Source organism: Hippocampus zosterae, chromosome 9 (genome assembly GCF_025434085.1).
Source record: "Hippocampus zosterae strain Florida chromosome 9, ASM2543408v3, whole genome shotgun sequence".
NCBI classification, from domain to species: domain Eukaryota; kingdom Metazoa; phylum Chordata; class Actinopteri; order Syngnathiformes; family Syngnathidae; genus Hippocampus; species Hippocampus zosterae.
Genome location: NC_067459.1, coordinates 24,127,712 through 24,151,054, shown reverse-complemented (window position 1 = coordinate 24,151,054; position 23,343 = coordinate 24,127,712). Strand labels below are relative to the sequence as shown.

Below are 23,343 nucleotides of genomic sequence, written 5' to 3'. Positions count from 1 at the left end.
TTCCAAACCGCTTGATCCTCATTAGGGTCGGGGGTGTGCTGGAGCCTGTCTCAGCTGTCTCCGGGCAGTAGGCGGGGGACACCCTGAATCGGTTGCCAGCCAATCGCAGGGCACACAGAAACGAACAACCATTCGCACTCACACCTAGGGACAATTTAGAGTGTTCAATCAGCCTGCCACGCATGTTTTTGGAATGTGGGAGGAAACCGGAGCACCCGGAGAAAACCCACGCAGGCCCGGGGAGAACATGCAAACTTCACACAGGGAGGCCGGAGCTGGAATCGAACCCTGTACCTCTGCACTATGAAGCCGACGTGCTAACCACTGGACTACCGGGCCGCCCGTTCTGTCACATCATCCAGATTGAATTTCTTGTCGCAGGGCACCAATCTGGCTCCCGCTGACCCCAACGGCAAATCCGACCCGTACCTGCTGGTCCGCATTGGGCAACAGTGTCAAGACACCAAAGACCGCTACATCCCCAAACAACTCAACCCTGTCTTTGGAGAGTGAGTAGCAATTTTGTTTTACAAACAGCCAGCCGGCCCTAGCTTTTTTCCTTCACCTCAGTCATACTAAAAAAAACGAACAAAAAAATGTTATATCGCAATTTTCTGAGTATGACGATACACTCAGGAATACACTATTTGCTTTTTTTGTGCATCTCACAATCCAAGGCTTGTTTTTGTTGTCTACATCCATCACTCCACCCCGCCCCCTTTTTTGCCCTCACATCCAGCACCACATCACTAGTTTTTTGTTCAACATATGGCATTCCACTTTTTTTTTAACCCTATTCGGCACTCCTCTGCTTTTTTCTTGACATCCGGCACTCGTTTTGTCGCAACATCTCACTTCCCTGGGGGGGGGAGTGAAGTGGAACCAAGATATCTGTGTCTTCTGTCAGGGTGTTTGAACTGACGGTGTCTTTCCCGCTGGAGACGGAGCTGTTGATCAGGGTGATGGACCACGACATGGTGGGCACAGACGACTTGATCGGGGAGACACGGGTGGATCTGGAGAACCGATTCTACAGCCGGCACCGCGCTACATGCGGCCTGGCCCTTTACTACGACGCGTACGTTTCGCCATCACAGCCGTTGCACGTGTCTCAAGTCTCCAGCGCCAGTCAACATTTCAGGACTGCAGTCCACTTGTGTTGTTCCGCTGTGATTTGGCTTGTGTGTGTGTTTTTTTTGGGGGCTATTTTGGGGTCTTTTATTCAAAAACTCACCAAATTTTGCAGGCCTGGTTGAAGATGTACTTTTTGTAGTGGTTGTGCAAATTGCCATTCATTATGTTTTGAAAATTCCGTTTATTTTTATCGTCTATGAAATTTGTCAGGCACATCTGTCCTGAGCAGACCCACAAAAAAAATCACAGGAAGTTTTTCATTTTGGTTTGAAGCAGCAATTGTACGGTCACTTCAGGCCATTTCCATGGTGTCTTTCAGATAAACACATTTGAACACAATGTCGTTAGCCTCTTCAAATAATGGCTAAAGTCAAGATTTTTTTTTGTATTTTCTGCAAAAAAAGATGACGAAAAAGGATGACGAAATAAAAATCCAGCCCCTGAGCCACTTTTACTCAGAAACATAAATTGTCCAACCAGATTATTTTGAAATTTCAGTCTCTGGAGCCAGTTTCACTCAGCATCATGGTTAGCACGTGCATCATAAATAGACCCACAAAAAAGTCCCAAGAAGCCAATCCTGAAAAAAAACACAGGTCTGCCATTTTCCTGACTTACTGTATCTTTCCGCGGCGCTTTAAAATAAATTTTAAATGTATTTGAGGACACTTCCTGAAGGTCGTTTGATTGAAGTGACATCATCATTTCTGCTGTCTGCCCGCAGCGACGGTTACAACGCATGGCGGGATGCAAAAAAGCCTTCCGTCATCTTGTCCGAGCTCTGTAAGAAAAACGGCATTCAGGCCCCGGAATATCGTCCGGCCGAGGTCAAAGTCCTCAACAAGATCTTTAAGATCCCAGAAGACGCCATCCCAGAAGGTAAGCCGCATCTCGGACCCGGATGGACATGCCTGAAGCTAAAACATTTTCAAAATAGTGTCACGAGAAAAACAAAAACGATTCTGTTTTTCTGAGTCGATGAAAAGAAGTAAATGTTTAAACTAAGTAAATACAAGAAATACCGCAATGGCGGTCGTCATAACACCCAATGAGTTTGCAGTACACTAATTGTAGTACTGTAAAGTTTACAAGCAGAACTTTCAGAAATTGAATATTAGTGCGCAATTGAGAGAATTGATGTGGATGCAGGGCGGCCCGGTAGTCCAGTGGTTAGCACGTGGGCTTCACAGTGCAGAGGTACCGGGTTCGATTCCAGCTCCGGCCTCCCTGTGTGGAGTTTGCATGTTCTCCCCGGGCCTGCGTGGGTTTTCTCCGGGTGCTCCGGTTTCCTCCCACATTCCAAAAATAGGCATGGCAGGCTGATTGAACACTCTAAATTGTCCCTAGGTGTGAGTGTGAGTGCGAATGGTTGTTCGTCTCTGTGTGCCCTGCGATTGGCTGGCAACCGATTCAGGGTGTCCCCCGCCTACTGCCCGGAGACGGCTGGGATAGGCTCCAGCACCCCCCGCGACCCTAGTGAGGATCAAGCGGCTCGGAAGATGAATGAATGAATGAATGATGTGGATGCAATTGTAGTTCAGTTCCATGACATTACAACAGCCACAAGAGTGCACGACTGAGTGGTATCGGGAGCCATTGCTAGTACTCGATAACTTGACATACTGATATCTGATTTCGGTACTTACCCATCCCTAATTTCAGAGAAACTTAAATTTTCAAAAGATAAGTGAGCCATTGGTCGTATATATTATTCTTTTTTTTGTGGTGGCTTGGGCTTGTTTCCAGATTTGCTGAGGAAGCCGAATCGTTCAGCCGAAGAAGAGGCGGTGATGGAGGAGCACGCGGCCGTCAGCGTGCTGCGACGTTGGGAACAGATGAGCGAGTTCGTCCCGGGAGCGCTTGCGCTGGTCCCTGAGCACGTGGAAATCCGCTCACTCATCAACCACGACAAACCCGGACTTCCGCAGGTAGCTGTGGCGACTGCTCACCGCAGCGGTGCAATATATGGGCTGCGTCCTCCGAAGGCCGCATTTTCGGCCGCATGAAGTCACTCCTGACCTCAATCGTAGTTTCCAAATTCTAGAAAGGCAATTTGCAGGCTGCCTCCTTCGAAAATGTGACCTTCGGAGAACCTGAATTTGGACACAGCGTGTCTGTGTGTGTGTGTGTGTGTGTGTGTGTGTGTGTAGGGTTACCTCCACATGTGGGTGGACATGTTCCCGACGGACGTTCCGGCGCCGCCGCCTGTGGACATCAAACCTCGACTACCCATACAGTACGTCCGCCTTTGTTAGCATTTAGCATCGCGCACCACCACAGCATCAGTTCTACTTTTTTTTTCCCCTATGCCAAGCACATTTTTATCTCAACTTTTAAAATTATTTACTTCCATCTAGCAAACCTTTATTTTTTTTCGATGGCTTGCTTTCTTTTCATATTCTGCCGCCCAATGTTTTTTTTTCTACCTACAACAATTCACTACTTATTTTTTGGTTTTATTTAGTTTTACATCCAGCACACATTTTTTTTCTACATCCGGCACTGCATTGCATGTTTTTTTTTCTCAACATCCTACACCTTAATGTTTTGTTTCTACATCCAACGTGCCACCACTCTTTTTTTTGTCCCCTCATTCAGTCCTCCATTTTTTTTTCCTCCATGTGGCACACTACTGCTTTGGTTTTCCTGCATCCAGCACTCCTGGCTTGCTTCTTTTTAATGTTTTTTTTTCAGCGCTTTGATGGTTGTTTTTAATTCCACATCTGACATGTCACCTTTTTTTTTCAAAATTCAGCATTGCACTGCTTTATTTTTCCCTACATTCAGCACTTCACCACTTGATTTTTTTTTCACCCGTCACTGTATTTCTCTAGCTTTACATCCAACCCTCTACTACCGGTACTTGTTTTTTTTTTCCTTCTACTTCTGAAACTCCGTTGCTTGTTTTCTCCACTAGCTTGCTTCTCCATCCAGCACTGCACCACCAGTTGAAATTTCTGTGCGATGCATTCCTGTGCCTGAGCTGTTGGTTTTCACGCAAACAGGTACGAGCTGCGCGTGACAATCTGGAACACGGACGACGTCGTCCTGGACGACATCAACCCGTTCACCGGCGCACCGTCATCCGACATCTATGTGAAGGGGTAGGCGTCGCACGCTCTGGTTACGCTCGCAAAGCTGGCTGCTGATTGGCTCTTTATTCCATTTTTTTTCTTCTTCGCGGCATCCAGTTGGATTCGAGGCCTGGAAGGCGACAAGCAGGAGACGGACGTCCACTTCAATTCGCTCACCGGGGAGGGAAACTTCAACTGGAGATTTGTCTTCCGCTTTGACTACCTGCCCACCGAGGTCCATCAGGATGTTAACTCATTCATTCATTCATTCATCTTCCGTACCGCTTGATCCTCACTAGGGTCGCGGGGGGTGCTGGAGCCCATCCCAGACGTCTCTGGGCAGTAGGCGGGGGACACCCTGAATCGGTTGCCAGCCAATCGCAGGGCACACATAGACGAACAACCATCCGCGCTCACACTCACACCTAGGGACAATTTAGAGTGTTCAATCAGCCTGCCACGCATATTTTTGGAATGTGGGAGGAAACCGGAGCACCCGGAGAAAACCCACGCAGGCCCGGGGAGAACATGTAAACTCCACACAGGGAAGCCGGAGCTGGAATCGAACCCGCTACCTCTGCACTGTGAAGCCGACGTGCTAACCACTGGACTACCGGGCCGCCCCGGATGTTAACTTGAGTGATGTTTTTTTGGGGGGGGGGGGGGGACTTAAACCACTCTCGCCCAGTTTCGATTTTTTCAATAGTAGAGAAGTGAATCGAGCAGTGGAGTCAGCCGGCTATGGTTTCCAGTGGCTCATTTGTGCTTTTGTTGTCGTGTGTGCTGAAGAAAGAGGTGGTGTTCAAGCGCAAGGAGTCCTTCTTCTCTCTGGAGGAGTCCGAGTTTCGCCAGCCGGCCGTTCTCACGCTACAGATTTGGGACTACGACCGCATCTTGGCCAACGACTTCCTAGGTGAGACAAGGCCCACGACCCAAATGCGTTTGGGATTTTCATTCATGTTTTATGAATGAAAATTTTGGAGGGAAAATGAGGTGTGTATATAAATATTCACAAAAATTTATATATTGGAGAGAATTGTATTTTTTTTTTTTTTACATTTTTGAGAGGAAAGCATTGAACACTTGAAATAAAATAGTAACACAGTTTGGAGGAAAGCAGTGGTGAATATTTGGGAAGTTTTAATCTTGAGTAATTTTCAAAAAAAGAAAAATGTTTTAGCATTTCAAAAAAATATTTTTTCAAAGTGTTCTCTACTGTCATGAATGAAATGTACCTTTTTCAGAAAAAAAGATTGTATCTTTTTAACAAGGTTTACAAAAAAATAAGCATTTTGCAGGAAAAAAGTTGCATGATAAAGTTGAATATTTGCGAGACAGTGAGGGAAAAAAGGGTTGCATTTTTGAGCAAAAATGTAATTTTGATAAAAGAAAAATGCATAAAAAGAGTTTAATATTTGCGAGACAAATGTTACATTTCTGAAAGAATGTCTTATATTTAAAAAAAACGATCTATTTCAATAAAGGTGTCTATATTTGAGAAAAGCATATTCAAAATTTTGAGAAAGTTCACGTTTCTTAAAACTGACAAAGTCATTAATTCTTCAAGTCTATTTTCCCACAAAATATATTTTTCTCAAAAAAAGATTCATGTTTTTTTAGAGAAAAAAAAGTCAGACATTGGAGAAATTAGTTGAATATTCCCCCCACCCCCCCAAAAAAAGTATTTGTTTTTTTATTTTGTTGTTTGTTAGTTTTTTTTTAAGCAGGTATATTTTGGTTGAAAATAGTGCTTCAATTTTGAGAAGACGATAGTATATTAGCAAAAAGTTGAATACAAGTATTTTGTGCTTGCTGTGAGTCATGCATGTTGTTACTTTTCTCTCAGTCAACCGCAAATTGCGCTCGTGTACAACGCAGGCTCGTTGGATCTGCGGCTAAGTGAGATGGTGCGCGGCGCCAAATCGTCCGACAAGTGCACGGTGCAGATGGCCAAGGAGCGCGCCGGCCCGCGGGCCTCCATCTTCCGCAGCAAGAAGTTGAAAGGCTGGTGGCCCCTCACCCGCCGCCAGACGCCCGAGGACCTGCGTCGCCAGGAGGCCGAGCGCAACCAAAAGCAAAACAAGAAGAAGAAGAAAGAAAGAAAGAAGACGGAGGACGTCCAGTTCACCGACAGCGATGGAAACATCCACTTGCTCACGGTCACTCCAACGTCTTTCTTGTGGGAGCCTGCATCCAAAATGAAGCACAGATCGTTCCCCTATTCACAGATATTTTTTTCCAATGCATTTTTTTATTTATTTTTTTCGGTGATTGGGGGGGGTTTCCTCATTTTCCCCTTCCCCCCCCATTTTTCAGTGAAAATGCCCACTGGAAGTTTATTAGCGCTTTGGAGATATTTACGATTAAGATTAAGAAAGATTAAGAAAACCTTTATTAGTCTCGCAATGGAGAAATTCCAGATTCACAGCAGCAAAGTTATGAAAGGAAGAAGACGAACAACAAAAAAATAGGAGCTGCTGGAAAGGCAGCCACTCTCGCGGCGCCATTTTGAAGTCAAAATAACAAAAATAACACAAGACAACACATAGGACACAGACAGTCGTTCAATCTTCACCAATTTTCTGCATACACTTTGTTGCCTGAAGCAGTTCTAGATGAAAGAGGAGAGGATCAAAGTGTCCTTTCTCCAGTGGATCAGAGACATCATGCTGAAAAATGTGCACACGTCTGCTACAAGCAAAGTTTTGAAAGCAAACACGAAGCTGTAGCGTCCATTGACGAAAGAGATTAGTTCACTTCTCCTGTCCCACGTAATCCGCTTCAAACTCCAAGCCGCGACTCCCAGCTCCAAATCCGCATCGGCACTCCGCGCCAACGCTCCTTTCTTCTCATCGTCGTTTGTATTGAGTATTTCTTTCCACTGCTTTTCAATGGCCGTCACCCCTTATACAACACAAAAAAAATTATTAATATTTTTGCCGAAATTCTCACGTAAAATCATAAGTGGAAAAAAAATTTTAATTTTGCGTTTGTGTGTATAATTTTAAGGGGGCGGTGAAAATACAGCGCAGAGAATCCCGTAGCAACCACAAAAATCAAAATGCGTGTGTGTGTGTGTGTGTGTGTGTGTGTGTGTGTGTATTCACAGGGTAAAGTGGAGGCGGAACTCCAGTTGGTGACGTTGGAGCAAGCCGAGGCCAATCCAGTCGGACGAGGCCGCAAAGAGCCAGAACCACTGGACAAACCAAAGTGAGACACACACACACACGCATGGACATGCATAGTTGCTGTTGATAGCGACCCCCCCCAAAAAAATCAAAGAGGTTTTGCAAATGTGTCCCCCCCCCCCCAAAAAAAATTTCTCACCGTCACACAAGTGTCAAAAGAAGTGAAGCATTGGTGTGACGTTGCGCTTGGTGTCACCGTTGCAGTCGTCCCACCACCAGCTTCACGTGGGTCGTCAACCCCCTGAAGACGTTCATCTTCATCGTCTGGAAGAAGTTCAAGAAGTTCATCATGACTTTGGTGATTCTCGTCATGTTGGCGCTCTTCTTGGGCCTGCTGGTGTTCTCGCTGCCGCAACAAGTCACACGGCTCCTCGTCAATGGGTGAACAACGGCAACGTTAGCGCTAAAACTGCACTCGCCGGAATACTTTTGGGTTGTAATTTCCTTTTTTTATTTTCTCTTTTTTTCTTTTTTTTTGGGTGTAAAGTGACACAATTGACTTTTTTTCTTACTTTTGGATTCTTTTTAATTTGTAACGTTATTTTTTTATGCACTCATCTCAGTCATTTTTAAAATGTTTACACTTTTTTTGTGAATTTTGGCCATGTTTGAAAATTCAAGATTGACTCAAACATTTTACACGTGAAATCAATTTTGATGGAATTCTGATCTCATGTTGATGTTGAATTGACCCAGATACCCGCTGGCTAATTATTTCATTGAGTAATTATTTCTAATTGTTTGTCATTTACATTTTTTCCCCACATGACTGACTAAAATAACCGAACTTTGTTTTCACCTTTTTCTTTTATACCGTTTGATTGCAAGTCAATTCATGTTAAAATGTTTTAAACGGGTGAAATTGAGTCCGTTTTGCTTACTTTTCTCATATACTGCATGTCGGTAGCAAAGGTCCGCTGTCTATACATTTATATGATAGCAACATGAATTTTTATTTTGTCTTCATTGGCATATTTGGTATAAAGAGTATTGATAAGTCATTGAAAGTTTTGTACTTGTATTACGTTACTAACTACATTTTTAACAGGTAACTTGTAACTGTGCTGCAATCTACCTGTATGATGTAATGAACCCTCCATCCAACCAATCTTTCAATCGATCTTTCTGTTGGGTGGAGGTGGCGCGGCTGTCTGCGCCTCCAACCAGGAAGCGTGTCACCGCTGCCGCTCACTGCGCATGCGCGTTAACATGCGGCTCGCGTAAAGCATTAAAGGAGCATCCTCGTTGAAAAGCAAAGCCCCCCCGCCCCCCCAAAAAAAGGACAAAGAACACAAACAGAACACGATGACGTGACGGTACCGCTGAGTCCAAACGGCGACTGCTTCTGCTTGGGGCTCTGCGTTCTTACCGCCGCTGTCGGACCGAGTGGCGGCCGGTTGGCTTCTGTCGAAGCCGCCTCAGGCGTGTCGGAAGTGGGCTCGCCGGATCGGGCTACTCGGGCTCCTCCGCTCTTTTGTCAGCCGGCTCCTCTCGTCGTCGTCCCCGCTGCTCGCTCAATTACGCCGCCGAGCATGCCGGAGGCGTGCGTTTCCGTGTCCGAGTTCGTGGGGGAGGTCCTGGAGGACTGGAGCTCCCCCACCACCTCGTCCTTCTCGTCCAAGATGAGCGAATGCCGGAGCACCGTGCACCTGTTGGAGGAGGTCTGTACGCCGCTCGCTCGGGAAAGTATCGCCGGCGGAGATGAACGGGCTCGCTAATGACACGCGGTCACACGCACGCGCACACACACGCGCACACACCACCTCGCCCTGTTTACACGTACAGTGCCATCATTAATGTTGCATCCTCCCGTTGCTAGGAGACAACATCGTTGCAATACCTTGACGTCATTCGCCTGTTATCCATTGTTTTGGCACGCAATGATGGCAGATGTGGCCTTTTACAAAAGATCTGCCTTTGTTCACATTTATTTAGCTGGTCATGTTTTTATTATTAAAATAGTAATTATTTTATTATTGGACAATACGAATTACTTATATAAGTCTTTAGGCCACCATTAGGACTCTGTCACGCATAGTCTGGCCAACACTTCAAAGCAGTTCGTTCAATTCTATTCATTCAAAGCAATAAATTACATAAATGACATACATAATTTACAAGTTTAAGTCTTGATATCGGCGGCCCGGTAGTCCAGTGGTTAGCACGTGGGCTTCACAGTGCAGAGGTACCGGGTTCGATTCCAGCTCCGGCCTCCCTGTGTGGAGTTTGCATGTTCTCCCCGGGCCTGCGTGGGTTTTCTCCGGGTGCTCTGGTTTCCTCCCACATTCCAAAAATATGCATGGCAGGCTGATTGAGCACTCTAAATTGTCCCTAGGTGTGAGTGGGAGTGCGAATGGTTGTTCGTTTCTGTGTGCCCTGCGATTGGTTGGCAACCGATTCAGGGTGTCCCCCGCCTACTGCCCGGAGACAGCTGGGGTAGGCTCCAGCACCCCCCGCAACCCTAGTGAGGATCAAGCGGTTAGGAAGATGAATGAATGAATGAATGAATGAATGAATGAGTCTTGATATCAACATAAGTGTGCTAGTAAGCTGTCAATCTAATTGTAGCCACACCTTCATATTTTACACCTGGGGACCATATTTTACAGAATGAGTGTCTCACCATACTTTAAAAGAATGTCTTGAAAGCAGCTTAATAACCCAATAAACTGTTCATGACAATTTGGGATTTTGAAGCCAATATTTATTGTGATTGACACTTGGGGGGCATCAATCACAGGATTAACCTCTCATAGCAGTGGAAAAGTGTTCAAGTTGTGACGGTGTTAATTTAACCAATTCCTTACTTACTGTGATTGACATTTGGGCTCACATATCAGAGGATAACCCTATTAAAAAATGTCATAAAACTGCCACGAAGATAGCAACAAACTGTCAGTCACAATGTGGCTAAGCCGAAAAAGCTTTTATTTGTTGTGAATGGCATTTTGTCGTCATAAATCACCGGATGAACCTCTCATTTTATTGAAAAAAAATCTTGACACCAGCACTGTAAGCCACGTTCTGACCAATAAAGTAAATCATTGATTGATATTTGGGTTCCATCAATCACAAAACAAACGTATATAAAAAAAAAGCGGCGGAAACCACTGACACTTAAACGTTGTTGATTTGTAACACGCGTGACTCGACACGTTGACTTTGAGCCTCGACGGCGGCCATGCAGCTCGGTATTGTTCCAACAAAGCTGCCAGATCGCCCTGTCGGCAGTTTGTCAATTGGTGCACGGCTGTTTTTCTGTTTTTGTTTTTTTTTTTTTTTTGGAGGCTCTGGACAGCGACCGATTGTTGCTTCAGAAGATGAAAAAAGCAGCCAAAGCCAAATACACATCTGGACAAGGTATACACACACACACACACACACACACACACACACACACACATGCACACACTCGTGACTCAGGTGGTGTGTGTGAAGCAGAGCACGTGTCCCACCTGGAGCAGTACATCATTTCCATGGAGAAGCTGTCCATCAACTGTCACTCCAACGGCGAGGCAGAGGTGGGCTCCGCCTTCTGCCGCATGGCCGACTTCTCCAAGGAGCTGGTGTCACCTATGAAGAACCTGGTGGGTGGCGCCGCTCTCCACATTTCCACCTGGAAAGACACGCCGCCGTTTAGCCCCTTTTCATCATCACAAATCCACCGGCAAAATCAAAAGGTTGTCAGTTCCGTTTGTTCACTGCACTTGCGCCGGAGGCTCTCCACGCTTTGCTTTCTCGCCCACAACTGACTACCGCATGTCATTTTAATTCGAGCAAAGTTTAATTCTTCATTTTTATTTCATTTTATCATTTGCGTAAATTTCTACAAGTCAGTGTTACCTTCCTGTCCATAATATTGCATTTCACGGAAACAAAAGAGTGATGACATAACTGAATGGACTGCATCATGATTTAATGGTGCAATTTAAAGTCAATTCAGTGCGACGCTCCCTGTGTTATGCCCGCCTTGACCAACAGGAGGCACTGTTGTTTAATACAGTCACGCAGACACATACAAAGAAGAATAGATTTCTTCTTCAATTGTACTGCTGGTCAGTGAGTCGCTGTCATAGAAGTCATTCTTCGCCGAGGATGAAGAATATCTTCATATGTTGTTTGGCCATTTAAATTCAAACGTCTGTTGTGTGTGTGTGTGTGTGTGTGTGTGTATGTGTGTGTGTGTGTGTGTGTGTGTGTGTGTGTGTGTGTGTGTGTGTAGTTAAAGAGCATGTTGCACAATGTCAACTTCTTCCTGGATTCGCTGGTGAAAGGCGACCTGCGGGAGGTGAAGGGGGTGAGAAATTGAAATTATTATTAATCATATACTGACATGGCCATTGGGGGCGCTGTCCTATTTGTTTTTATTCTGTGTTCCGGCACAAAATTGGGACTTTTATTTTTATTTTTTATTTTTTATTTTTATTTTTTGCACAGGATCTGAAGAAGCCTTTCGACAGAGCGTGGCGAGACTACGAGAGCCGATTGTAAGTGAGGCGTGATCGCAATGCAACAACTCACAAATGACGAATCAAAATGCTCAGATGCTAACTTAGCATTCGCGCGGCAGAACAAAATGTGTCACAACCAGCAGCCTAGCCGAACCATGATGCTAACTAGGCCTCACGTTAGTATCACAGGGTTAGCTTTTTAAGCTAACAACAACCTAGCCTTACTTTTCAGACGATATAAATTCACTCTGTCCACTTTATAGGAGGCGTGGTGGCTTTTAGCCTGTTTTCTGTATCGCTTTCTTTGCCACGTAGCTTGACCGGCTGCTTGCTTTTTTTTAATGCTAAGCTAACATTGTCGCCGTATATATCAATGTCCCCTTTTTTGTTGTTTTGTTTTACACCTTCTATATCATTTTTTACACCGTAGGTAAAAATGAAGCAACTCTCTCGTGTTTGTTGTGTGTGTAGCAAGCAGGTAGAGAAGGAGAAGCGCGAGTTGGCGCGTCAGTATGGGATGGTGAGGAGCGAGGTGAGCGGCGGCGAAATCGCCGAGGAGCTGGAGAAGGAGAGGCGGACCTTCCAACTCAGCATGTGCGAGGTTGGTACGAGAGCGCCTTTTTTTTTTTTTTTCCTCCTCCTTCTCCGTCGCCGCCGCCGTCGCCTCCTCACATGTGGGCAACATGCGTGTGCTTCAGTATCTGATCAAGGTGAACGAGATCAAGACCAAGAGAGGAGTGGACCTGCTGCAGAACCTCATCAAACATTTTCACAGCCACAACAAGTACACGCACACGAAAACAAAACGCACACTCGCGCAGGGAGTCGGGGTTTGTATTGACACACGGCGTGCGGGTGTCTGTGTGTGTGTATGCGTGTGTGTAGTTTCCTGCAGGAGTGCGTGTCAACCACGCACAGGCTGAAGCAATACATGGACGAGTTGAATGGCGTCCTCACCTCGGTAAAGCAGCAAAAGCCATCTTGCGCTCGCTCGCCTTCTCGTCCGTGTTCTTGATTTTTGTTTCTTGTGATGTAGGTTTTGTTTGACATGATCTTATTTGCTATTTTTTTTTAAGCTCAGTTTAGACTATTTACTTTTTCGGAGGCTACTTTTATGATTTCGTTGTCTTATTTTAGACATCTCTATTTTCTTTAATGTGTTATTTTATTACATTTTCATTTTCTCATTCATTTTATTGTATTTATTTTAGATTTGGTTTATAATGTTTTATTTTGTTTTTATTTGATTCTTTCGCTTATTAAATTAGATTTTTATTATTTTTCTTGTTTTGTTTTGTTTCTCATATTTGATTTTTTTAATGTATTCATTTTAGATTTGGTTTATAATGTTTTATTTTGTTTTTTATTTGATTATTTCGCTTATTAAATTAGATTTTTATTATTTTTCTTGTTGTTTTGTTTCTCATATTTGATTTTTTAATGTATTCATTTTAGATTTGGTTTATAATGTTTTATTTTGGTTTTATTTGATTATTTCGCTTATTAAATTAGATTTTTATTCTTTTTCTTGTTTTGTTTTGTTTCTCATATTTGATTTTTTTAACGTATTCATTTTATTAGTTTAAAAAAATAATAATAATTTCTTCGACCTGTTGTTCTATTTTATTTCAGTAATTTGAAATTTAAAAAATTCCACTTTTATGCATGCAGTTCAGTTCACTTTTTGGCTGCCAGTGCGAGTCTCTGAAAAATATCTCCGGGCATGCATGCGTGCGTGCGTGCGTTTATGTGTGCAGGTGAAGCAGCGGCAGGAGGAGGAGAAACGTCAACTCGTGTCCCTCAGAGATCAACTCAGGCCTGTCGTGCACACTGAGCAGGTGGGATGCGCAAACCCACATGCGTGCGCACGCGCTCACACACGTTCCCACGGTAACACCGATGTGTGTACACGTGTTTGTGTGTGTTTCCATCAGGATAGTTTACCAAAGCCTGTGTACAGCATGCATCAGCTGCTGGGAGATAAACAATACGGAACGGAGAGGACGGGATTCCTCTACAAGAAGAGTGATGGGTAACACACACACACACACACACACGCACACACAGGCAACATCACGTTGTTCAAAAACAACAAGCAACAACAGTACGTGCATGTGACTGTGAGACGACATCACAAAATTGGATACAACACACCGGTATCCACAAGACTAACCCATGACAACGTATAACCCCCTTAAGACTGTCTGTGTGTGTGCGTGTGTGTGCGTGTGTGTGTTTGTGTTGTATTTTCAGGTTGAGGAAAATGTGGCAGAAGAGGAAATGTTGGGTTCACAACTGCTACCTGACCATCGCACACGCTACGGTGAGCTCACAAGTGTTTGTGAGGAGGGGGGGGGCTGCTGTCATTGTGTTGTTGTGATTGAACGATAGTGGTGTGTGTGTGTGTGTGTGTGTGTTTGTGTGTGTGTGTGTAGCCCAACAAAGCTCCCACCAGGCTGAACCTGCTCACTTGCCAGGTCAAACCCAGCGTGGAGGACAGGAAGTGCTTCAACCTCATCTCTCGTATGACACACTCATGCATGCACGCGCGACCATATACATTATATATACTGTACAGCAGGGGTGTCCAAACTTTTTGCCAAGGGGGCCAGATTTTACGTGGTAAAATGTCCGGGGGCCGACCTTGGCTGACATTCTTTACATTGAACAACAATATTGTTCAGCAAATTTTAGTAAGCCAGTCTGTTTCATATTTCCATTTTTATTTTAATTTCAACAATCTTAAGAATTTCTTTTGGTTCATTTGAAACAGGAATTTGAAATATGACATATCAGTCAATATAAACACGGAGTGATGTCTTGTTAACTCGTGAGTGATGCCCTCTAGTGTCTAAATGCTATTACTCATTTAGTGAATGCTATTACTCATTTAGCCACTAGAGGGAAGCAGTACTCTATGAAACACCAGTCTACGAGACCGCAGTCAATGCAACACGTGTTCCATTGCGCCCAACATGCGGGCCAGACGGCACTGATTTTATGACAGGGGCCGAGGGCCGGATGAAATTCGACCGCGGGCCGGATTTGGCCCGCGGGCCGGACTTTGGACATGCCTGCTGTACAGTATATATATAATATGTGTATTGTATTGTAATATCATTGCGGGTGGGGGGTGGGTGTTTTGTTGTTGTTGTTGTTGTTTTTGGCCAGCAGATAATCGCACTTACCACTTCCTGGCTGAGGATGAAGCCGAGTGTGTCGCGTGAGTCCAGTCTTGTACACAGTCGCTGAAAACGTGATTTGAGTTAAAAGCATCTCAAAAAAAATAAAAATAAAAAAAGTTTGGTCGAGATGATTTATTCCATGAGTATTTACGTATCAGACGTCGAAGTATGAAATCTGTGACGTCGCGAGCTGGCGCACTCGCTCACCATCGCCGTCTGCTTTTGTTGCCGACTTGTAGCTGGATCTCGGTGCTGAGCAACAGCAAGCAGGAAGCGCTGACGGCGGCGTTGGACGGCGTCCGCAAGGGAGGCGGCGAGAGCGGCCTGGACGAGCTGACGCGATCCATCACGGACGACATCCGACGCATGCCGGGAAACCACTGCTGCTGCGACTGCGGCGCTCCCGGTGGGTGCGGGCGCAAAACGCCGCCTCTGGATGAACACCAAATAACAATTGCGTGTGCGCGCAGAGCCGGGCTGGGTGTCGACCAACCTCGGCATCCTGACGTGCATCGAGTGCTCGGGCGTGCACCGGGAGATGGGCGTCCACGTGTCGCGCATTCATTCGCTCAGCCTGGACAGCCTCGGAACTTCAGACCTGCTGGTAGCAAAACGCACACTCAACTTAACCCTTTTCAACCGTCCCCCCCCCCCCGTGACATCGCTCCCAATTCTTCTTCTTGTCAGTTGGCCCGCAACGTCGGCAACAGCGGCTTCAACGAGATTCTGGAGGCAAACCTGCTGAGTCCCTCCATGAAGCCGTCGCAACACAGCCACATGTCAGTATGCGCACGCGCAGAAACAGGATACGCAGATGACGTCACAAGGCCCCATTTTGCATTCATCCGCGTGAGGAGGGAGGGAGGGAAGGAAGGAAGAGAGGAGGGCGGTTTTGAAGGACGGCGGAAAAAGCGAAGGACGAGGGCAGGGAGGAAATGGGGGAGAAGGACAGAAAGGAAGGAAGAGTGGATGGGAGGCAGTCAGGATAGCTGGAAAGAATGAAGGAACGAAAGGAAAACGGGAAAAAAGGAAGGTGGATTCGAAGGACGCAAAATAGAGAGGGAGGGCTGCAGTGAAGGACAAAGGATGGGAGAAAGAGAAGAAAGCAAGGAAGAAAGAATGGATGGTAGGTCAGGAGAGAGGAGGGAGGGAGGAGGAAGAGGGGAATGAACGAAAGGAGGAGGCATTGAAGGACGGAAGGTTGAAAAGGGTAAAGGAAGGAATCTGCTACAAAGTGGCAGGATTCGAGGTTAAAGAAGAGAAGAAACGGAGCAAAGAAGTATGTCGGCATGAAAGGAAGGCCGGATGGATGTCATGACAGAAGATGAAAGGGAGGGAAAAAGGTAAACAGGAAGGAAGGGTGGGAGTAGGGAAGGAAGAAGGAGGATTTGAAGGAGTCGAAGGTCGCGAGTTAAGAAGCAAGCAAGCAGGAAGGCACGAAGGATGGATGGAAGAACAGGGGAAGGGAAGAGGGCTAGAACGGAGGAGGGGCGGAAGGAGGCCAGGTCAGGGGCTAAGAAGGAAGAAAGGAAGGAAGGAAGGATGGATGAAGGAAGAAAGGAAGGATGAAGGCACAAAGGAAAACAATAAAGGATGGATGCAAGGAAACGTTGGAAAAAAGAAGAGGGAAAGACGGGAGGGTGGAGGTACAGAAAGAAAGTAGGAGGGATTGAAGAATGCATGAAGGAAGGAAGAATGTAGGGAGAGAAGGAAGAAAGGGAAGCGAGGTAGCGAGGAAGGACAATAACGTAAAGGTGGTTAGAAATGAAGGAAATAATGGCTAAAGTTGGAAAGGAAATACAAATGATGGAAGAAAGGAAGTTTTGGGGGCCAATCCCTCGTGCAGAACGTGCATGAACTCAAAACGTCTCGCTGGCTGTGTGTGTGTGTGTGTGTTTCAGGGCAGAACGAAAGGAGTTCATCCAGGGCAAGTATCAGGCGGCGCAGTTCGCGCGGCGCGGTCCCGGCTCGGCGGCAGCAGTGCGCCTCCTGCAGGAGGCCACCAGCAACTGCGACATCTTCGCCCTCATTCAGCTGCACGCGCAACGCGCGCCGCTCGCACACGCGCTGCACACCCACGTTCAGGTTGGGCACGCACGCGCAACCACGCACGTTCGGGTTTCAGGTTAGCGGTAGGGTTGCGAACCAGCGCGAGAGTTTCAAATTTGGGTGACTGAGACAGGGTTAGGGTTTCAAATTAGCGTTTTCAGCGAGTTAGGTTTTGAAATTAGGGTTCGGGTTTCAAAGTACAGTTTCAAAGTCCGGTTAGGGTTGCCATTTAGGGTTTCAAATGAGGATTAGGGTTCCAAAGTAAGGTTTTAATTTGGGGCTAGGGTCTCTAGGTCGTGCTTCAAAAGAAGTTTAGGGTCATTTGAAACTAATTAGCGTTTCAGACTTTAGTTAGGGTTTCAAAATGGGAATTTCAGCAAGGGTTTTCAAATGTGGGTTTAAAACGAGGGTTATGGTTTCAAATTAGAGTTGAAACTATGGGTCGGGTGACAAATTAGGGTTAAAACTCAGTTCAGGGTTTCCAATGAGAGAGAGTTTCCAAGTTGATTTTCCAAACTAGGGCTCTGCTTTTAAAATGGGTTCAAATTAGGGTTTCAAATCTTGGGTTTTGGGAAGCATATTTGAGCCTGGATTGAGTCTTGAAAAAGAATTAAGGTTTCTAGTTTAAGTTTGAAACGGAAGGTTTGGATGTGACTGATTTTTGAAAGCGGCGTGATGTTTCCACGGCAACAGGAGAAAGGGGAGACGGCCCTCCACCTGGCCGTCTTGTTGGCTGACAGGACCAGTCTGCACATCCTGCACTTCCTGGCGCAGAACTCGTCAGTGGATGCACGCGCACGTCAACACCAACAACACGACGCGGCACACTCGAACTAACAACATATAAAAACTACACAAACACGCCACCAACAGCACACGGACAACAACGCGTGAACAACAGCACACCATTAACAAGTATTTGTGTGTGTGTGTGTGTGTGTGTGTTTGTCTATAGGCCTAGCGTGGACGTGCAAACAGCGTGCGGAAACACGCCGTTACACTACAGCTGCTTGCACAACAAGAGTGACTGCGTCAAACTTCTGCTGAAGGCCCGAGCCAACACGCACATCAGTAAGAGGCGTGCGCACACACACACACAAACACACACACACGCACACACTCAGTAAAAAAGGCTAAGTGTGTGCATAAGCGCGTTTCTGTTCCGCGGTGGTCCAGAGAACGAGTTGGGCGAGACGGCGTTGGACATGAGCCGCAGGTTGAAGCACGGCCACTGTGAGGCGCTGGTGAGTTTGTCGCCTTGGCTTCTTTGCGTGACTGCACGCTGACGCGCGTGCTCGTGCGCGAAGCTGCAGCAGGCCCAGTCGGACCATTTGGACCATCACGTTCACGTGGAGTACGAGTGGCGACTTCGCCACGACGACGTTTACGACAGCGACGATGATTTTGAGGACAAGGTAACCGTGGCAACCGAACACAAAGATGCAATGGGAATTTTTTTTTTCGTGTGTGTGTGTGTGGGGTTTGTTCTATGTTTGTATTTGTCATCAAATGTATTTCTGTATTTGACATAGCATAGGTTTTTATGATTAAGCTGTACAAATTATTTTACTAATATAAGTCACACAGGTAGTAACAACAAATTTGAGAAACAACAAAATTAAATGTTTGACAAAAAAAAACAAATTCTATCAATTAAAATTTTCCTTTCCATTTTTTTCCCCCCTCTCAGAACGGTCCCGTAAAGAAGGAGCGCTCCTCTTCTTCCTTTTCCTTCCCCTCGCGACCTTTCAACTTTGGCCTGGCCTCCTCCGCCTCCGTCACGTGCCCGCCGGCCTCATCGGGGGGGGGCGGCGGGGGGCTGCTCAGCGTGGGCCGACGGCTGGCCATGGCCATGGAGAACCACGGCCGGCCCCCCGCCAGGGGGCAGAGTCCGCCGCCGCCGCCCCCGTCCTCGCCTGCGCCACCCTTGCCCCCCAGGGTCAAAGGTGAGGCACGGCGTACGTTGTGAGAAAAAAAAAAACACTAAAGGTTTCTGCTTATGGGACGAAAAAAAAGAAATTGGTGAGTCGTGATTAATTTGTTGTCATGAGAAAGCGAAATGAGTCCTGAATATTTGTGAGAAGAAAAAAACAAATACTGAGGCATTTTAAGAGAAGAGGAAAACAACAAGGCTCACCATTGGTTCTGAGCAGAGAAGACAAAAGTCGCAATGTACCATTCACAAGGGGGTGGGGGGTGGGGGGGGGTCATCGGTGGCCGTCGATGTGAACAGAGAACCAACGTTGAGTCATTTGACACGACGAGTGTCATCGCTAGCTTTTTTTTTTGTGAGCAACGAAAACAACAATGACGAGTCACACGCGCCATTCACGAGAAAACAAACTTACCTGCATTGCCTCTGGTCCCTTTAGCTCCCAACATTCCTCCTCCTCCTCCTCCTCCTCCCCCGGGTGAGGAGGCAGAGAAAGAAGATGAGGAAGACGAAGTCTTCTTCCCCCTGGCAGGAAACAGGAAATGGACGCCTATCGCCGCCACTTGGCACAAAAGGAGCTGCTCTGAGTCCAGTAACCACGGTAAGACCTGATGTCGTTAATGAGGTCGTGAAAGATGATAACATCACTTGTGTGTGTGTGTGTGTGTGTGTGTGTGTACAGATTATGGAGTGCCATCCAGTCACACGAGGATCTACAGTGGTGCAGAGTCATCCTTTAAGAAGTATGCGGGAGTATGAAAAGAGGCCTCTGATTGGCTGATCGCCTTCTCATTAGCATTCGTGCAGCAACTTTTTACGTCTTTTTTACGTCTCATCTTAGTGGTTAGCATGCTAGCATTAGTTCCCAAACATCCGGTCATGTTGAAATCATAATTCAGCTTCGGATCGACGGTTCATAATAGCATGCTAGCAAATAACTCTGAAACAACTTGAACTTGTTTGCGCTTATTTTGTGTTGAGCCGTCAGGTTAGCATTGGCTCCGAAGTGACCAATCGTGTTCGGATTATAATGTCAACTCTCGAACAACCGGTCAAAATAGGATGCTACTGTGAGGCAAGCGGTCCTGTTAGCAGTCGCCTAAAATGGTCAGTCATGTTAGCGTGGGTAGCCTTACCTCTTAGTCACTTTTACTTGTTGGTGCTGCTGATTTGGTCATGACTAGTCCCTGTAACCTCATCATGTTTGTATATTCGGCTTCTAGCATTATCTCTGAAGCGACCAATCACATCTGGGTACGAGAATGACTTCTGTACTGACCAATTTGTTTGTCCCTGTGCATTCAGTTCTTCTGCTCTCAGCTCATTGACAGAACATCCAGACAGAGGTACTTCCTGTCCACACACGCCCAAATAAGGACTTGTCGTTTTAACGACTTCCTAACACATTTACATTTCAGCCTATCGCAGGGCGGACAGTGACACAAGCACCTCCCAATCACATCACACCAGAAGACCCTCCCCCAACGGCTCTTCAGCCAGTCAACGCTTGCAAAGCTTTCAGAGCACGAGTCGAGGCCCCGCCCCCCAGCCGCTCCCTCGCAGGTCATTGGTGAGTTGCGTTAGCTCTGTCGCGACCAGATCGGCTCTGTAACGATCAGTCATGTTAGCATGCCAGAGTTATTGTAACTGTAGTGACCATTCCTGATGTGCGATTTCCCTCTCTAATGACCAGTCGCTTGAACTTGTTTGCATTATAATGACATGTCACATTACCTCTAAAAGGAGCAGTCGTGTTAACATGCTAGGCCTACTGCTGTAGTCAAATTAGGATGCGAGCATTCATTATAAAATGGCCTGACATGCAAACATTACTGTTCTAATGATCACTCATTTACACTCGTTAGGATTTGCTCTGAAATGATCAGTCATGTTCGCGTTACCTCAAAAAGTGTCTGTCACTGATGCTAACAACCCAGTCAGCAAAATCGGTCTGGCTCTGGGGCAGACACGGCACGTATGGCACATACACTTGGCCCACATACCTCAATGAATGATGGTCCTGCAGTGGCCCACGTCTGGTCACGACCATGTACAATAAGGCATTTTTAGCCGAAAAAACCCCCAACCGTGTGTAGTAAGGCGTTTTTAGCCGAAAAAAAGGACCATGTATAGTAAGGCGTTTTTAGCCGAAAAAAAACCCGACCAAGTATAGTAAGGCGTTTTTAGCCGAAAAAAAACCAGACCAAGTATAGTAAGGCGTTTTTAGCTGGAAAAAAAAGGACCATGTATAGTAAGGCGTTTGTAGCCGAAAAAACCCCCGACCAAGTATAGTAAGGCGTTTTTAGCCGAAAAAAAAACCCGACCAGGTATATAGTAAGGTGTTTTTAACCGAAAAAAAACCTGACCAAGTATAGTAAGGCGTTTTTAGCTGAAAAAAAGGACCATGTATAGTAAGGCGTTTTTAGCCGAAAAAAAACCCGACCAGGTATAGTAAGGCGTTTTTAGCCGAAAAAAAGGACCATGTATAGTAAGGCGTTTGTAGCCGAAAAAAAACCCGACCAAGTATAGTAAGGCGTTTTTAGCTGAAAAAAAGGACCATGTATAGTAAGGCGTTTTTAGCCGAAAAAAAAGGACCATGTATAGTAAGGCGTTTTTAGCCGAAAAAAAACCCGAACAGGTATAGTAAGGCGTTTTTAGCCGAAAAAAAGGACCATGTATAGTAAGGCGTTTTTAGCCGGAAAAAAACCACGACCAAGTATAGTAAGGCGTTTTTAGCCGAAAAAAAACCCGACCAAGTATAGTAAGGCGTTTTTAGCTGAAAAAAAGGACCATGTATAGTAAGGCGTTTTTAGCCGAAAAAAAGGACCATGTATAGTAAGGCGTTTTTAGCCGAAAAAAAGGACCATGTATAGTAAGGCGTTTTTAGCCGAAAAAACCCCCGACCAAGTATAGTAAGGCGTTTTTAGCCGAAAAAAGCACCATGTATAGTAAGGCGTTTTTAGCCGAAAAAAAAGGACCATGGGCGTTTTTAGCCGAAAAAAAGGACCATGTATAGTAAGGCGTTTTTAGCCGAAAAAAAAGGACCATGTATAGTAAGGCGTTTTTAGCCGAAAAAAAAGGACCATGTATAGTAAGGCGTTTTTAGCCGAAAAAAAGGACCATGTATAGTAAGGCGTTTTTAGCCGACAAAAAGGACCTTGTTAGCTTTCCCTCTAAAATGACCAGTCATATTCGCAGTTCTTCATAAAACACTAGTTCATCACTTTAAGTTGTTAGCATGACTTTAATAACGACCAATCATGTCAGCCTGCTATCGTGTACGCTAAACTATTTTTTTTGTTTTTATTGCATATGGGCTAAACTGTAAAACCTTTACCTTAATAGCATTAACTCATTAGTGACCAGTCACGTTAATGTGCTAGCATTAGCTCTAAAAATGACCAGTCACATCAGCATGCTATAAATAGTATCAGTTGCATAACAGCCAGTCACTTTTTTTGTCTTGGGCAGCCTCGGGGTTGTCGGGGGTCCGCCCGTCGTGTCCGTGCCCTTTATGACTGCGAGGCGGACCACCACGACGAGCTGAGCTTCAGCGAGGGCCAAGTCATTGTGGTCCTAGGCCAGGACGGCACCGACTGGTGGGTACGTATTGAATCCCAAAAATTGGGACACTTCCAGCAAGTGCGCGCAAGTGTGTGTGTGTGTGTGTGTGGGGGGGGGTGGGGGGGGGGCTGTGTACATGAACTTTTTACAACACTGGGGTAATTATAGGAAGTGAAAACCTGGAGTTTGGACAAGAGTACTGGGAAACGACCGGAACATTTAGTCATGTGAAAAACAAAACAAAAGAAAAACACATTGGAAATGGGGGCATTCACACAAAACTACCAGAACACATTTTGAGAGGGGAAGTGGTAAATTTGGACACAAGTGCAGGAAGTGAAAAATAAAATACAGAGTTTGGAGGGGGGGAGAGAAGTATATGCACAACTCCAGGAACTGAATAGAAATATTTGGACAAAAGTATTTGGACACATACAGGAAGTGAAAACAATTCAGCTATGTATTTAGGTTTTGGGATCCTTTTATATGCTGAGTGTGTGTGTGTGTGTGTGTGTGTATATGCATTCCGCAGCACGGCTACATTGAAGAGGAACCAGAGCAGAGAGGGTTATTTCCATCTTCCTTTGTGCAGCCCATGTCAAACTGAAGTCAATGATCGTACACCATGACCGGCTCAGGAGAAGCGCTCCGACACCCGGATGAACACTGCCAGCTGCCTTCAAAGACACCTCAGCAGCCACGTAGCATGTCACTTCCTGCCTTCAGACACACAAACATCAACAAAACCACAACAAAAAAATAAAA

General features: G+C 45.7%; 2 protein-coding genes and 1 long non-coding RNA gene across 9 annotated transcripts in view; 2 read left to right on the top strand and 1 right to left on the bottom strand.

Moving 5' to 3' along the window:
- Positions 1-8,397, top strand: part of fer1l4 (fer-1 like family member 4) — a 25,383-nt gene extending 16,986 nt beyond the window's left edge. The window contains exons 39-49 of the mRNA XM_052076264.1: positions 382-509; positions 908-1,078; positions 1,859-2,013; positions 2,881-3,062; positions 3,285-3,370; positions 4,140-4,238; positions 4,326-4,443; positions 4,998-5,121; positions 6,087-6,367; positions 7,318-7,418; positions 7,601-8,397. Coding sequence (XP_051932224.1) covers positions 382-509; positions 908-1,078; positions 1,859-2,013; positions 2,881-3,062; positions 3,285-3,370; positions 4,140-4,238; positions 4,326-4,443; positions 4,998-5,121; positions 6,087-6,367; positions 7,318-7,418; positions 7,601-7,781 — 1,626 coding nt within the window. The 3' untranslated portion in view covers positions 7,782-8,397. The remainder of the gene's footprint in view (positions 1-381; positions 510-907; positions 1,079-1,858; positions 2,014-2,880; positions 3,063-3,284; positions 3,371-4,139; positions 4,239-4,325; positions 4,444-4,997; positions 5,122-6,086; positions 6,368-7,317; positions 7,419-7,600) is intronic.
- LOC127607757 (uncharacterized) lies at positions 5,545-8,906 on the bottom strand. Its single transcript, XR_007964134.1, has 3 exons — positions 8,766-8,906; positions 7,536-7,660; positions 5,545-6,250 (listed from the first exon to the last, which is right to left on the bottom strand). It is a non-coding gene; the product is annotated as an uncharacterized LOC127607757 (long non-coding RNA).
- unm_sa1614 (un-named sa1614) lies at positions 8,646-23,343 on the top strand. Of its 7 annotated transcripts, none has more exons than XM_052076287.1 (28): positions 8,646-9,057; positions 10,684-10,756; positions 10,835-10,983; positions 11,619-11,693; positions 11,834-11,883; positions 12,319-12,448; positions 12,546-12,631; positions 12,733-12,808; positions 13,605-13,685; positions 13,782-13,879; positions 14,101-14,170; positions 14,283-14,370; positions 15,019-15,070; positions 15,272-15,438; positions 15,503-15,636; positions 15,720-15,811; positions 16,934-17,117; positions 17,775-17,860; positions 18,037-18,152; positions 18,258-18,325; positions 18,395-18,496; positions 18,772-19,027; positions 19,454-19,615; positions 19,697-19,757; positions 20,320-20,360; positions 20,433-20,584; positions 22,486-22,613; positions 23,111-23,343. In XM_052076287.1, the coding sequence occupies exons 1-28, from the start codon at positions 8,929-8,931 to the stop codon at positions 23,205-23,207; spliced, it is 3,003 nt and encodes a 1,000-aa protein (XP_051932247.1). In that variant the 5' UTR covers positions 8,646-8,928; the 3' UTR covers positions 23,208-23,343. The 7 variants fall into 7 exon arrangements, with proteins under 7 accessions (XP_051932247.1, XP_051932243.1, XP_051932245.1 ...); XM_052076283.1 differs by having other exon boundaries at positions 8,648-9,057; positions 18,389-18,496; XM_052076285.1 differs by having other exon boundaries at positions 8,649-9,057; positions 10,838-10,983; positions 18,389-18,496.